The following is a 16,341-nucleotide window of genomic DNA, read 5'->3' as shown; positions in this document are numbered from 1 at the left end:
ACTTTATGATTCTACTCATAACTTCTACCATTTATGTAATAATATTGCCTACATTTTTAACAAATGCTACTTTAGGAGCTACCCAGTACCCATGTTTTGCACCTAACGAATACTGGTTGAAAAATGAAAATTATTTTTACTAGAGTCTGTTTTAAATAAATAATGAAAATGTATAAAAAATAATAATTTATTTAATAAAAAATAAATGTTTAAATACAGAAATAAAATTCAACAATTAAAATAATTAATATAAATTTATAAAGTTAATTTTTTATTAACAACATTTATAATATTTAATCTAAATATTTGACTCAGTTAGGCACGTGTCTGAATACGGTGTGTTTAAGACTGCAGTACAGAAGTTAAGGTTGCTCGAATGATAGTTGTCTCGATGGAGACGTACGATATTTGAACCAGAAACTTTATGGCTTCCCTGATGGAACAAATATAATAATATTGTCTGCGTTTTATTGTCTCCGGATATCCCTGCTTAAAGTAATGATCTTGTTGTAGTGTATAATGATTTAAATGAATTCAAAAGTGATAATATTGTAATTAATATGAGAACAACCACTAAATCATCGGACGGACATTCATAATAAGTAGATACGATTCCAATAATAAATGCAATTAAGCCAATTAAATAATGAACAAATTTAAATATAACACGCCGTACACTTGGAAATAATTTATCAGCTGCTTCAATTAACGCACCACTAAGACACGAAATTACAACCAAAATAATTGATATGAAGCCTAAAAAATAAAAAATAAATACATTTAGTTAATTCAAGTTTATAATCATAAAATTGTCAGTGGGTTGGAGATTCTTTTGATATTGAAAACATTTAGATTATCATGAGTATACATGGGTGTACCCAGGGAATGGTAGGGCAGACTCTCTATCCACAGATTGGATTTATCATTGGTTTAATATTACACCAAAATAATGTTGAATTTATGAAATTCTTAGGGCAAAATTTTGCATTTTATCCCCTCCCCACATCTAGACAAAAAATTCCTGCATTCTCCTCCCCACCTAAGTCCAAAACTGGGTACGACAATGTCGTAGCACTTAGCTCCGATATTGGTAAGTAGTTCTAATGTTTTCAACATGTTATTCCAAGAAGTAGGGTGTTTTCTTTAACTCGGCTAGAAGTTTTCAATTGGAACTGCAGGCTTTAATTAGATTTTTTTGAAAAAACTCGAGTAAAAAATTGCAGAAAATCGCAATTTTCAAGTTGTCGGACAATGGACTATGCTTTTAATTTAGTGTCGGATATAACGATATTTGTATTAGGTACATTCAATTATCTTCCTAATTAGATTAAAATATAGACAAACTATATGTCGATTTCGTTAATTATTAGTTCATTTTAACTAGGTATGCAATAAAGATAAGAAACTTGGTTTTACCTGTAATACCGTGGCTAGTTGTGAAATGTTTTTTTGGATGTTTATTATATATTTCAATACCAACACCAATTACAGCCAGAACTGATCCAATTGTAAATAATGCAATATGTAATATTTTATTTGCATTCCTTTTGCACATTGATGTCCATACATTATCTTTTGAAAATACTAAAAATCCTTCGGCCATTAAAAATAAATACTGCAAATCAAAAACATTATAAATATTTCAATGAATTTAAGAAAATTTATTTAAATAGTTTAATTTACTTGTCAACTTATTATCTTTAAATTTCTATTTTTGCATAAAATAATAGAATAGAATATAGAAGCTACTATAATCGAATCGGAGAAAAACAGATTCCAAGAATTCAAAATTCCAAAACTATTTAACGCGAGGTTGAACATTGTTATTTGGTTTCGAGTTATTGGTCTATATAGTTAGCCTAGTTGGGAAAGTCACAAGAAATTAGTTTAAAAAAAAAAAAAACTTTATCTATTCGTGTGGGGTCGTTTGACGGCTAATTGAAAGTGCTGAGCACAAACAATAACGACTTATTTTCAATGAAAATCTTCAAAATCTAAATAATATTCGCATTTATAATTTTGAAAAGAGCGCTGTGAAAGATTTTGTTCGAGAGCACCACATAGATTATAAGGCTGGCACTGCGTTGGTTCCAACATAAAATTCATCTTTTTAAATTTTTGGAATTCACGAAAAAAATACGGCTATTTCGAATTGATAAACAGAGATGAATAATGGGTTTTGAGGTTTTCAACTTTTTGGATTTTGAAAACTTATTGCACATTTACAGTTCCACAAAATTGAGTTATAGGGTTGCTAATTTTTTTTAGAATTTACTTAATGTTAATTTAAGGATATGTGTTATTTTCATGTGTCAAAAACACGAAAAAATAAAAATCCCATTTCAATACAAGAAATCTAATAATAACAAGCATCTAAAATGAGGAGGAAATATGATCTAAGGGATAGAGCACTGTTGTTTCATGAATTTTTTTTCAAGAAAAATAAAAAACAATCTAAGATTTTCTACAACAATTTACGTAAAATTCTAGACGATTATATCTGAATGAAATTTACGTGCGCGATAATAAATTACAAACAAAAGAAGATTAATTATCAAGTTAAAAGTCAATATGTTAAATAATCAATCATATTACGTACAAAAATTTAAAAAATTTTTAAGAATCAATTAAAAAAATTTTTTAAATCAATTTATTAATAGTTTTGTTTTTTATTTAACATAAGAATTGATAAAATTTAGTTTATTTAAGTCACGTATAAAGATTAAAAAGATAAAAATATTTATAACAAATTAGGGGGTGCAAAATACACACTCCATATACTGCACGTCCCAAAATTATGAAATTTAAAACTATAACTTTTAATTCAAAACTATACATCGGTAGGAAACCTTCTATCTTTTGCCGTTTTCGGAGAAATTTTCTAGAAACTTAATTATGCAATTTAGTGCCTTGGGATTTTCAGAGCTTTTCTGCGAAACTATAAGAGATAGAATGTTACCGTTTCGTAGTAAAGTTCAAGTTATTGGTTTATTGCGCTTCTTTTCATACCAATCTCAACCGACGTACCTCAACGAGTCCTGCAATAAAATACATGTAACATACAGAACTGAAGATGTAAGAAAAGAAAAAATGATTATCCACTTCTGTTGACCTGTCTTGTTGCCGGTGGATCGACCAACGGCCTATGGCTGATGGCCGGAATATCCTACAGAAGAGGATAGGTCCTAGAAGCCAACAGAAGAGGATAGATCGTTCTGTTCAGTATAATTTATTAAATTAGATTTTCTCGGAAATTTAGGGCTTAATATTTTTTTTGAGAAAACAAATTTTACCCCTTTCACTTTCTTAATATTATCAGATGCGATTAGTATAAAGCAGTATAGACCAACTAAGCACTATAGATCAACAAATTAAAACTACTAAACTAAAAAAATGGATTATCATATATGGTGTCGATACTAGCACTTTCTTTAGCGAGCGCTCGGTTCAACTAAACACAGTCAATATAAGGGATGTGAAGAAAGTGATTTTTTAAAATACTATTGGAAGAGAAAAACTCCTCGGACCGCCACTGGATTTCTCTCAATAGTTTATGGGAAACATCCGTGTCTATCAATTTTTTTTTATCAGTAGGTAAACAAATAAATCAAACAAAAATTACAAAAATTTTATCAATTTTTAACAAGTTTTTTAACAATCAAATTGTTTATCCATAAATCATACCTAAAGATTACAATATTAATTAGGCAATTAATAATGATAACAAGTGAAATTTATAAAATTTTAAAAATCCCTGACAAATGCAGTTTTTTTCTTATAGCTCAAAATCAAAATAAATTCATCTGTTTAGGAGCTACATTTGATGCCACAAACACACACACATAGCGATCATATTTATAACACCCATCTTTAAAATAACGTAGTTCAGATAAATCCAAAAATTTCTAGAAATTTCTGTTCGTAAATTTTTACCACTCATCAGATTCTCGATTACGGATTAGTGAGCATATATAATCTAAACTATTCTAGGGCTAAATTAAAGAATTCTTCGCATTAGTGAGGAAATATTTTAAGACATAAAAAAAGAACAGTTAATTATGTAAAAGATTAAGGGAAATGAAATAAAGCATACATTTTTGCTAACACCTTGTGGGATGTGTTTCTTAGAAGTCAACTATCATTTGTAACCCATTAGTTAGTTGCACAAATGTTTCTATTTACTTATAAACAATTAATTGTTAATTAAATGAAACGGTACATGTTATAATAGTTGATTCATAATATTAATAAATAGGCAACTTATATTACGTACCTATATGTTATACATACCATTGGTAAATCAGAGAAAAAGTAATTTAAATAAAAAATACTTTTTTGCATACAAGTTTTTTATACAGAAAAGTATAAAATAATTTTTCTTAAGCCACTCTTTCATGTCTATTTGTAAAAGCAGGACGCTCTCAATTTAAAATATCAAGTAGTCATGTATAAGTGACTCATAAGAAAAATGATTTTCTATTTTCTAGTACAATAGAAGTTTGTTTCCAAAAGAGGATTTTTAATTAAAGTTGTTAATTTAAAATTAAACAATGCATGTGTCAAAAAAACACGCGATTTTTCATAGAGATATAATAAAATGTGCGTTTTTTGTGACACAGAAGGATATCAAATATTATGGAAGCGATGGGAAAATCAGGTCACACATTGAATAATAAAACATAAAACATAAAATGCATTGTCATACGATTTACATTTGCATGAAAAGCTTTCTGCTCAATCGAAAATCGGGAAATGGGTCAAATTTAACTTGCCAGATTTGATTAAAAATAACGTACAGTTGAAATTAAATAAAAGCTTGTAAAATTGTTCAATTTTAAATTTTTCGTAGCTCAAAAAGAAAGATAATATGTCTATACTTGAGTTATTTTACCGAGGCCAACTTTTTGAACTTTAAAATTTGTTTTCGTGCCTAATAGTACAAAGTAATCAAACCACTTAAACTAAACTGAGTGCTTTAAAAACGTATTTTTTTTTAAATGTTAGCCTCGGTAAAATAACTGAAAAATAGACATCTAGAAAATTGTAAATTAAAAATAATAATAGAAATAAATCAGTAATAATTACCCCAATAGTGCAAAAAATTCCATGCAATTTCAATTCCGTCGAACTAAAGTTCAAACTGTGTTTAAACATATCATATGTGAAAATACCAATTAAGATATGTGTTACTAAATTAATTAATGTTTTTAAAAAAAGTATTGAATCAAATTGAGATGCAGCCACCATTTTTGGAATAAATATACAGTAACAATCAAACAATATAATTTTATGGATATTTTATAAATACTAATAGAAAAAAGCGAAAATTATTAATGAGTTAATTAATTTTTATCCCCACTATCCATTAGTTTACAACAATTAATCATATCAAAAAATAAATAAAATTTTGGACAAGCAGGATTCCGTAGATGAAATAAATCAATAAAATTCGCTTAATAATATTGTTCCCAATGGCTTAACATATTTATGCATCTACATTAGTTTTTTTGCACAATAAATAAAAAAATTGTATTAAAAAAATCAAAAAAACCAAAAACAAGTACAGTAGATTACATAGTAACTTTAACATTCGGGGCTGATTATTGGAAAAACTTTAGCTGGTCTAGATTAGGTAACTAGGTAGGTAACAGCATATCGTTTTTTTTTTTAATTTCAAAATTGTTCGTAATATTAGCGAAACTTTGGTCGGCAATTCTAGTGCTTCGAGAAATAAAAAAAGGTCGAGAAACTAGAAAGTCTATTCTCAAGAAGTTCTCAAGTAATTGGTGCAGTTAAAATGTTTGCAAAAAATGAACCAACAGAAGTTTGCTTGTATAATAATATTGATTATACAAACTTGTCAGAATTGCGTGTAGCCACCTTTATTTAAGAAAGTATTGGAATGTGAGTTTTTTTTACGTAAATGCGTAAAAAAAAATTAAAATTACGCATTATTTAAAACAAAAAAACTCTACACCTGGTGTTATAAATAAGAAAAATTAATATAGGGAAAATTTTTTTCTATTTTTTAGAGACTTATAATATATACATTCTAGTACACATCTAAATCATACATGTTTAATTTTTCTTAATATAATTATATAACATATAAAAAATTTTATTTAAATATATTTATAAATATACAGTGTGTCCACGGTTGGAGTGAACAAGAGAAAAATATTATTGGCTTTTGTATGTCAATTTCTCATTTGACATACAATACATGAATTGAATGATTCGCAAACCATTCGTAAGCAGTATTAACCCCGTTATGAACTCATTCCGCGGGAATCTCCAGGCAATATATAAAAACGATTTATTTACAGTCGTGGTTTCCACTATCTCAAAATTACTGCTTATGTTTCTTCTGTTTTATAAATATAAAAACAGCCATTTTCTAACATTCTATATTCTGATATGAAATCCCTGCATATCAACAAAACATGGATTTTTATAAATAATAACAATTCATAATAAAAAAATTTTCTTCTTGTCAACTACATCCGTGGACCTACTATCACTACACATCAAGCTATAGTTACATTAACTTGTAGTAAACCTCTATTGTTTACCAAAAGTTAACATTATTTTAGCTTTGTATTATCTAAGGCTTTGTAGGTGGTGGTGTCCTTTTGTTTTTGGTGTTTATTCAGTTTATTCGTTGTTCATAAAAATATAAACATTCATTTTCAGCCAAATAGAAAAAAAATCGTTGTTGAGTGATTCGTTCTGATTGTCCAGTTAGACGTACTTATTTAATAGATCTTTTCATTTAAAAAAATGATTATTTTTTGTTTCGGGCAGATGTCAAAAACTGTTCAAGTGAAGACATATCACATGTCTTCTGTCTTGGTCAAAAAGCCCTATTTGATAAAGTTAAAAGATTTTTATTTTCTTTACTCGAATAGTTTGTTCACAACTGTCCGAAACAATAGCAAATCGATGAAAAGGCCTATCGCAATTCTTTATCTTGTTATCAATGAGAGTCATTGATTATTCCTCATTGTATTCTGAGAGTCCTTTTAATTGATATTCATCAAGAGAAAATAATACTTTATTCCTTCCCACCATAAATGATCTTGCCTTCTACGAGTTTTTGCCTAAGGTGTAATTTTTCGATCAAAATGGTGGTGTAATACTTTTCTTTGACTATAACCTTTGCTTCTTAATTTAATTTATTTTATCATGAATTTTCGTTAATATAAAAAATATTTTCAAAATTTTGAATGGGGATTTCAGTCTAAGTAGATTATCACTGCGAACCACTACGTTTGGTTTAAAAAAACAAATTAATAAATACTTTTACAATTGCTAGCATTGTATAATACTTTGTACAATGCTTTTGCTGTGAAAATTTAACCTGGATCTGAATTGATGGATTTCTTCTTAAGGATTTACTTGCGCTTTCTACGCCAGCGAGAAAATATATCCTTACATTACATGAATTATTTTTTGTTTTTTTGTATAGCCTTAGTTACACGAAACCAGTAACTCATGTTTACTTTGGATTTCACAAATCCAAAAAATAAAACAATTCGAATAAAATTTTTTTCATATGTTACTGGTACCGTATCTAACTTTGGCTTTAAATTTGATTAAAAATTGGATTCAAACAGGGCAGCTTTAATACTTTACACGCTCTTTAAAAAAATTGTAAAAAGCTTAGTCATTCAAATTTAATTCCACTTTCTGTCACCTGACGCTGAAACCCACACACTGTCAATATGGCGTCGGCAAGCAACAATATTATTGGGTTTTCTCAGTTTTAATGCGTTTACGCAAAAAAAGTACAATGGAAGAGTATAGTTACAAAAAGTTGGAACTAAGTATGGTATTATTAAAAACTGGTTTTTACGGCAAGAGATGCAGTACTCAAACAAACTATAGCGATGAAATTTCAGAAAGTATAATTTTTGAGAGAGGCTGTGGCAAGTCAGTCACCTTTTGGTGGCCATGGATTCCAAAAATGTAGTTATAAGCCTGCTATGAATCAGTACCGCAGTAATAAATATGCTTAATATGGAGAAGTTTATATTTTATCTTTCGAAACTACTCGAATAATAAATATAACTTACAGAAAGCAAAAATCTTCGAATATTTTAGCAAACATACTGCTTTCGTAAGCCAGACTATCTCTTAAAAAGAATGCAATGGGAGTTCTCACTTTAGTATTATTTTATATCAGAAGGTTAAAAACAATTGTTAACTATAACAATATTTCTCTTACGCGATTGATTCATAAGTCATTGTATATTATTATGCTTAAAAAATATGCTTAAAAATATATGCTCCAAGAGGCCACTGCAAAATTTCCAGGATAGCTGTTATATTGATGAATTTATGATTTTCTAGGTGACACTTATTGCATAAACAATGATAAATGATTTCTAGGCAGTTCCAGTCATTTATACAATACTGTGCAATCAAGAAAATTATTTAAATTCAATGAATGTAAACTTTGTGAGCTTTTCGGTAAAACGGTGAAGTCTGTGGTTATTTTTTCGAGGTAGCCGCATAGGAATGTATTGTATTATAAATGCATTGGGAAGTTTTCCAGTTAAAAAACCGCAAAATTAAAATAAAAACGTGATATGTATTGAATTCAACAAGAAATTAATCTGCTACAATGTGATTGTTGCAATTATATTTTCCCTTTAAAATGAAAATTTCATATATTTTTTCATTACAATATTCATTTTCAGGCGTAACCACGTCACCGACATATTTCCCAATACACTATTCAATAAAATAACATAGTTTTAACAATATTTATGCATAACATGTATAAAGTGACTTTTAAATCAACTGTTTTCAAAAAATCACAAACTTTCGCTGTTTTATAAATATGAGACCTAATGAGACCTTGTTTATATTATTTATAAACTTAAGTAACATATTATTTTATACTAAGTATACAATTATTAATTTTTTTCTAAATAAATATATTTAATTTAATTTATTGTCTCCTAATTTTTTAAAACAAACCTCAATTTTATTTGAGTGTCCGTTTATACTCAATTACTAATTAGGTAATTTAAGTTTTACTTAGTGAATACAAAAATGTTAATAAAAAATTGCAACGTAAACCAACCAATTATTGGTTTGCATATACTATGTTTTAAATCAAATGAATGACTTTTAGTTTATGTATTGAACAAAAAGTCACAAAGTGAATTTTCAAATGAGTCATAATCTAATCCCGCACTGTTTACAAGTTCATGCACACAGAGAGAAATCTGTTTCGGCAATCAGTAATATGGTTACTGTTCTTAAGAGTCTGGTGTCCATTAATTAAACAAAATGATCGTACGAGAAATTTGTTGTAGATTGTCAGATAGTGACAGAAAAAAAAACAATTATTTACAGTCTGTCAATGATAGAGAACATATATACAGCCACAAGCAACAGAAAATGTATAAAATAACATGCATAACGCATTAATGCATAGGTAAAAATTAACATTTGTTTTTAAAACCAAGAGAACAAAGTTTTACAGTCTGCAATCATTTGAATAACACATTTTTCTATTTTACACATTTTTCTATTGCTTGTGCCTGTATATATGTTCCCTATCATTAGAAATATGTAAAAAAATGTTTTCTTTTTCTATCACTATCTGACAAAATCTATTATTTTGTACTATAAATCGCTGGTACTACCAACAGATCGCTCCTTGCATGTTTTGGTTTTTCTTAATACATTTTCAATGAAACTGAATCAAATTCAAAATGTTTATATAAATGTAATTTATAATAATAAAAAAAAAACAATTTTGCTTTTAATATCATAAAAAAAATAATTTATCTATTCAATAAATAAATGTGTTTCAGAAGTTTCATAATCTATAACTTTGTTTAAAATTATTTAAAAAAATTTTTGCTTTTGAATTGACTACATTTACAAATTCTTCTCAAGAATTTAAAAAATATTTAATTGCACTTCTAATGCTTTATTTTAAAAGTTAGTATCGCAGATTTTAACGTAATCGTACGAGATATCACATGTGCAGAATTTTTAAAGCAATGATATAAAATAGATTTCTATCCGAGTAGTGACCATAATGTGATGCACTACTAAACAAACGTCAAAAGCGGAGCTTTATGAGCGAAATTAATAGTTTGGGTAAATAAACCAAGCTGTCTGTAATATTCATTACTTACTTACCAAAATACATTTACCAATTTCAATTAGTTTAAATAATAAAAAGCCTAAAGCTAAATATGATAACATGATATTTTTAATTTAGTTAATCAATAAAAAGTTTATATATATTAAATTTATTTATTGAAAAACAGGAGATTATCGACAACGAACAATACTCGGTAAATAATTTTAATAGCAACAGTATTGCTAAAAAAAATTAACATTTTTTTAACAAATTTATAGATAATAAAATTTCTGAAATAAAAATAATAATTAAGATTTATTTAACAAAATTAAATGAAAAATAATTGATTAAATTGATGATAATCAATATACATTTAATAATGGTTTGTTTTGTTTGATTCGAAGATTATTGGTAACAAAAATCATTGTCAAATATAAAAATATATTATTAATAATAACAAAAAAATGATATATTATTCTATTTTTTTTTTCCAAATTCAATCAATAATAATATTATTGATTGAGCTTTACTTAACAACATTCATATATAATATATCATATATTTGTTTATTTAAATTGAGCAAAATATGGATGCTCCATTGCTTCTCTTGCCGTCAATCTTGTGGCATGGTCGTATCTATAAAAAAATAATTTAGGAAAATAAATAAATTAGTAAAAACTACAGAATAGGGGTGTCTGTAATCATCAGTTTAGAATAGCACGTGGCTTTGAAAATATACAGGAACTAATTACGTAACTATTACGTGTTTCAACTATTAAGGGCCGCCATATTTATACAAAATAATATTAATAGGGTATTATCGTTAGTCAAAAATAAATCATGAAATTTGAAAAAAGTTAAAATTTATGTAAAAATATACTTAAATATTCTGATTTCGAGTCATAAAAGCACTTTTTTCTTATAAAATATTAAAATTAAAAATCGTAATTTTTAAACTGTGTATCAGGTGACCTAAAACGTGGGCAAGCCCTGCTGTGATGTCATAGCGGTATGAGTCATAGACCATCAGTTAGTTCAGTGTAGATAGCTGGGTATAATGTATACATAGATAATAAGTATTTATATTTATTATAATCAGATGTCTATGAATATATCTGTCAAAATTATTAGTGTTATTTCGTATAGTGATACCCATATTACGTCATCAAATAATTGGATGCTCAAGTTTTTGACAGTTAAAAAAGGTTTAAAATTTAATTTAAGTTTTTGGCAAGAAAGCGTGTGTATTTTTCCGAAATAAATTTTTTGTGGCTTTTTATTAGCAAAATCAACATTTTGAAGTACTTTTTCAAAAATAGTAGAATACCCTATTACATAATTCGACTATTAAGGATCGCCATATTTGTACCAAATAATATTAATTGTACTAAAATACCAAAATTATACTTATAAATACAATACGTACCTTAATAATTTGTCTAAATAATCCAATGCTTCTGGTGATACTAAATGTTGATTTTCACTATGTACAAAACGTTCCCAACGTTTTTTTGAATGTCGTCCAATTAAATCACTATAATTTGCATCCAAATCTATATGATATTTATCTAAATATTCAAATAATTCTTCTGTTCCTAATACTTTTGCAATACGTATCAATTGATCAAAATTATCATGACCATGAAAAAATGGCTCTTTTCTAAATATCATTGATGCTAACACACAACCAACAGACCACATATCTAATGAATAATCATATAATTGATAATCCACTAATAATTCAGGTCCTTTAAAGTATCTGGATGCAACACGTACATTATACTCTTGCCCAGGATGATAAAATTCAGCTAAACCCCAATCAATTAAACGTAATTTATGATTTTCATGATCAATCATTATGTTATGAGGTTTTACATCACGGTGCATTATTCCCATGCTAAAAATAATAACAAATATAAATAATAATTGCCTAAATGTTACCGCGATATCGTCTATCGTAGTTAAAAGAATCTATATCCGTACAGAAAGCTATATCCTAGCTTCTAGCTAAGTTTAAATAAGATCAGTACAGCGATTTTGGCGGAAATTCTCTTAATTTAATCTTAACTTTATAGAGATTTTCGCAAGTAAGCTCTATCAAATTTCTCCAAAGTTAAGTCAGCGAACGGTTCAGTTCAGGGGTTTTGCAATGATAAGAATGTTCCCACAGGGGAATTGGGGGACGCCATATAATATCGAGACCAACATTATTTTTCTTCGAATTTTTAAAGGCCAAATTTTTTTTTGTTTATGTCTTTTAATCTTATAAATTATTTCTCTAGAATGTTTTTCTGTCGGTCAGCGAGATCTTCCTTATTTCTTTACCAAATTACATTATCTACCCCTCATTTTAAAGCTTATCGCGCCGGATAATGGAGGAAATGGTCTAAAAATGTACCTCTTCTCATAAATTTGAGATTTAAAATCGTCTAAGAAGATGTCCTTTAAAGGACGAGTCACTTTTTCGATAGATATCGATATCCACTTGAAACATCAGAGCGATTTGGTACGAATTTCCGAACGGGTTGACTAGTAAAACTTATTTATCTAATGTTCATAAACTAATTATTCGTCTTACCTATGACAAAAATCCAACGCTTTTAACAATTCATAATTATAATAACGAATATCAAAATCTGTTAACGTTTGATACAACTCTTTAAAGTCTGTATTATTCACATGTTCAAATATTAATGCTGGTGTACGTGATACTGGATCTTTAACCATTGCTAACATTGTAATTATATTAACACCACCACGTAAATTCTCTAATATTTTCATTTCACGTTTAATTTTCTTCTTTTTAACCGGTTTTAATATTTTTACAACAACTTTCTCATTCGAATTCATGTAAATGGCTTCAAACACTTCACTATATTTACCACGACCTAATTTACGTACTAATTGATAATCTTCTTGTTGACCATATTGTACTACATGATTTTCATAGTCCCAATATTCACGTGGTTTATGTACATTCACTTCAGCATATACACGAGCTCGACTTGTTACTACTGCCATATCTGCTACAGTTCTTGTTTTATTTTAACGTCTTAACATTTGGTTCTTCAAAATATTTTATTTGTAGTTTATAGTTTCTTTAAATAGTCGTTTTTATAAAAGAAATCTGAAACAAACACGAAAATTTTGCATAACTTCAAAATTTAGTAGCCAAATTAGCTTATTAATTGAAGAAATATGGCATTTAACCCAGGAACCGACTCCTTGTAAGTCGATATGTATGGGAGCCAATGGAAAATATTTGTCTGAGTCTATTGAACAAAATCATATTCAGGCGAATTTGTCCTTTTTTTGATTTACGCTTCTGGGGGGCAGAGGTTCCCTTCGGTTCGGACACCACATTCTTTATTTAACATTTTAGACGATTCTAAGCATTTTTCAACCTTTACATTTTTTACTATACTCGTTAATAAAAATTTGAAAACTGAGCATAAAATTTTCAGCTTGATATCGTTTTTCGTTATTGAGTTGTCGTGATGACAGACAGGTAGGCGAACAGGCATGCGGAAATGGACTAATTAGGTTATTTTATGAACACCTATACCAAAATTTTGTACGTATTGTCAATATTTCTAAGCATTAACTTGGGACTAAAATTAGTATACCTGAATATATATTTCAAAAAAACAGGGTATACAAATTGTAAAATCAAGTACCAAAAATGGGAGGAATGGAAAAAAACTCTCCAAACAAAAGTTAAAAAGCAATTTTAGAAGGCAAAGAACAAGAATTTACTACAAAAATATGTATGAAAGTTGAGCTCTGTTTGAGTATTAAGACCTCTAAGTACGTATTAAGACGTTTAGTAACTCGCAAACGGTGGACTTTTCTACGATACATTTTCGGTTACAAATACTAAGAGTAACCATTTATAAGTTAAAGGTTACTCTGAGTAACTTACTCACAATAAATAATGGCCCCAATCTACATCCAAAGTGTCTAATCCCCGGTTGTTTGTATTGATATTTATTTAACTTAACGCATCTAAACTGCTATCAAAATTTTTAATTCTGGCTTTTCAATCCCTTAACCTAACAGGATTGTAAATATTATTCGTAATGGTGAAATTAATATTCTTTATCGCACGTTTTCGTTCTGACTGCCAAAATGATTATTTGCAGTATTTGATTATCGTTGTGCTTTTTTACAACGATATCTTTGAGAAGCATACAGACAGACTTTAGGGGCACTGTCCAGATTCTGAAATTTAATCAATCGAAATTGTCATAACAAATCACATTTTAGGTCTACTTCTTGTTCATTATTTATGTCAGTACAGAACCAAATTGGAAAGCAATAATCAGAAGACCTAGTTAGAATAGTAATGCAATGGAATTCGATAAAAGAAAAACTGTCACTCCCAAATAAGATGGAGTTGTACTATTGAAATTGTCGTCCAGGGCTAGCATATGACTTGGGGACAGGTAATAAGTTTAACTAAGCCTTATACATGAATCTAACTTCTTTCATGAGTCTAGAATGATTTTCCCAAAATTTATAATAGTATTAAAACGTGTTAGCTATAAATTTGTTAACATTTTTCTCCCCCGGTAATCGCTTCATGCAAGTATTCTGGACTTAATTGCCAAAAATAAAGTTACCTTGGTGTAGTGTCCCATTCTAGACTAAATATTTCCTTCCTGTTATCTGATAAACTAATGCGAATGTTCAATATTCATATATTTATAAATTTTTACATTAAATTCAATTTTTAATGAAATAAAATTTGAGTAGAATAAATTTTTTTTTATGTGTCTAAAAAAAAGTCATGTTGGCATTGCTATTACAGAAGTAATTTCATATTATATAATTTTCTAAGCTTTTTGTTCTGTTATAAGAAAAATTTATCATTTGGTAAAAATTTAATACAAATTTCAATAAACGTGTTAAAATTTTACTAATTTCTCACCACCTTGTACTTTATTGACGAATCTGTCTTCGCATAACGGTTTAACGTCAATTACTTTAAAATTATACAAAATACTTTACAGGAATAAAAAGTATGTTAATTTAGGTAAAGTATAACTTTCAATTTAATAATATTAAAATTATTTAGAATGAGTGCTTACCTTAAATTGTTTTTATTATTGGTTAGATACAAAAGATATACAGAAAATATAAACTTGTTTTGATATTTTTTGGTTATGTTTTATATAAATTATGTGTTATTGGTTTGAGTTACCCATTATATTTATCAACTGGTTGGGTGATAAACCATAAATACTTATATTTAACACAAAATTAATAAAATATTAATAATTTATCACTAGTTGTATTCAATATTTGTAGAAGCTTATTTAACATAAATTTATTATTTTTTGAATGATATAAATTGTCATATATGTATGTATTATGTGTATATCGTGTTGGTAATGCTGTTACTTGCCTTACCGTTTTATAACCAAAGAACCAAATGCAAGAACAAATATATATATAAGGACGTGAAACTATTATGCTGGGCTGCTGAGCTATAAGCACCCGTAGCTGAATTTAAGGCGCCTATCTGGGCTAGGTCTAGTCCATCGAGGTTATAAAGAAGGAAAACGATCGCTATAGAAAATATTGTCCCCAAAATATGGATAAAATAAGTGAGGCGCTGGGATCGCTAAGTTTTCTCATTAAAAGCGGTCTGTTGTGCGCTAATTTCAAATGATCTATCAACGTTTAATAATATCATTCAAAGGAAAAAAAGCAAATAATGAAATTATTATTATTTACTAATGAATAAATTATAAATTATCTATTCTACTTTATAAATTTATCTATACTACTTTATAAATTTGAATGGTACTAACTTCATCTACTTGTACTCATAAACAGCTAAACTCGCAGATACTACTTACTGACGACAGCGCGACTGATGGCTGAAAAATGAACTATAAATTCTACAAATTTTTCAGGGACAGGCGCGCTAATGCTTTAGCGATCGTTCTCCTTCTCCCTAACCTCCGTGGTCTAGTCATCGGCCGTTGCGTACTTTGTACTGCGCATCAGGCGGTCTGAGTGATTGAAAACAATTGAAAATGTTCATGATAAATTCATGCTTGAGTCAAAAGCTCGTCCCTGTGCCCCTAATTAGTATCTTGATTTCTTCTCAATATTTTCATCTTAGCGACACCTTTGATTTGCCCTGGTAATGTCCAGTTCCCTATTTTAACGGGAAGAATGCTATTTACAGGGAAAAATTGCATACCTTAAAAAGAAAAGAGCAG

General features: G+C 28.2%; 1 protein-coding gene across 2 annotated transcripts; it reads right to left on the bottom strand.

Moving 5' to 3' along the window:
* Positions 1–292: 292 nt before the first annotated feature.
* Positions 293–15,662, bottom strand: LOC123296985 (casein kinase II subunit alpha). 2 transcript variants are annotated; one of them, XM_044878725.1, is made up of 5 exons: positions 15,199–15,662; positions 12,687–13,235; positions 11,535–12,005; positions 10,686–10,744; positions 293–711 (listed from the first exon to the last, which is right to left on the bottom strand). In XM_044878725.1, exons 2-5 carry the CDS (start codon positions 13,127–13,129, stop codon positions 491–493), a joined length of 1,194 nt encoding a protein of 397 aa, XP_044734660.1. In that variant the 5' UTR covers positions 13,130–13,235; positions 15,199–15,662; the 3' UTR covers positions 293–490. The 2 variants fall into 2 exon arrangements, with proteins under 2 accessions (XP_044734660.1, XP_044734661.1); XM_044878726.1 differs by lacking the exon at positions 293–711 and having other exon boundaries at positions 10,632–10,744.
* Between the last annotated feature and the right edge of the window lie 679 nt (positions 15,663–16,341).

This window comes from Chrysoperla carnea, chromosome 3 (assembly GCF_905475395.1).
Source record: "Chrysoperla carnea chromosome 3, inChrCarn1.1, whole genome shotgun sequence".
NCBI classification, from domain to species: domain Eukaryota; kingdom Metazoa; phylum Arthropoda; class Insecta; order Neuroptera; family Chrysopidae; genus Chrysoperla; species Chrysoperla carnea.
The sequence above is the reverse complement of the archived record's forward strand: the minus strand, read 5'-3'. Positions and strand labels throughout refer to the sequence as shown.

Excerpts from the sequence above, each read along its gene's own strand:
- LOC123296985 (XM_044878725.1), bottom strand. The coding sequence starts at position 13,129 with ATGGCAGTAGTAACAAGTCGAGCTCGTGTATATGCTGAAGTGAATGTA. Across the intron at positions 10,745-11,534 it reads TATTTAGACAAATTATTAAG|ATACGACCATGCCACAAGAT; the intron begins GTACGTATTGTA and ends ATTTTTTTATAG. Across the intron at positions 712-10,685 it reads GGAGCATCCATATTTTGCTC|CGTTAATTGAAGCAGCTGAT; the intron begins AATTTAAATAAA and ends GTCTTAGTGGTG.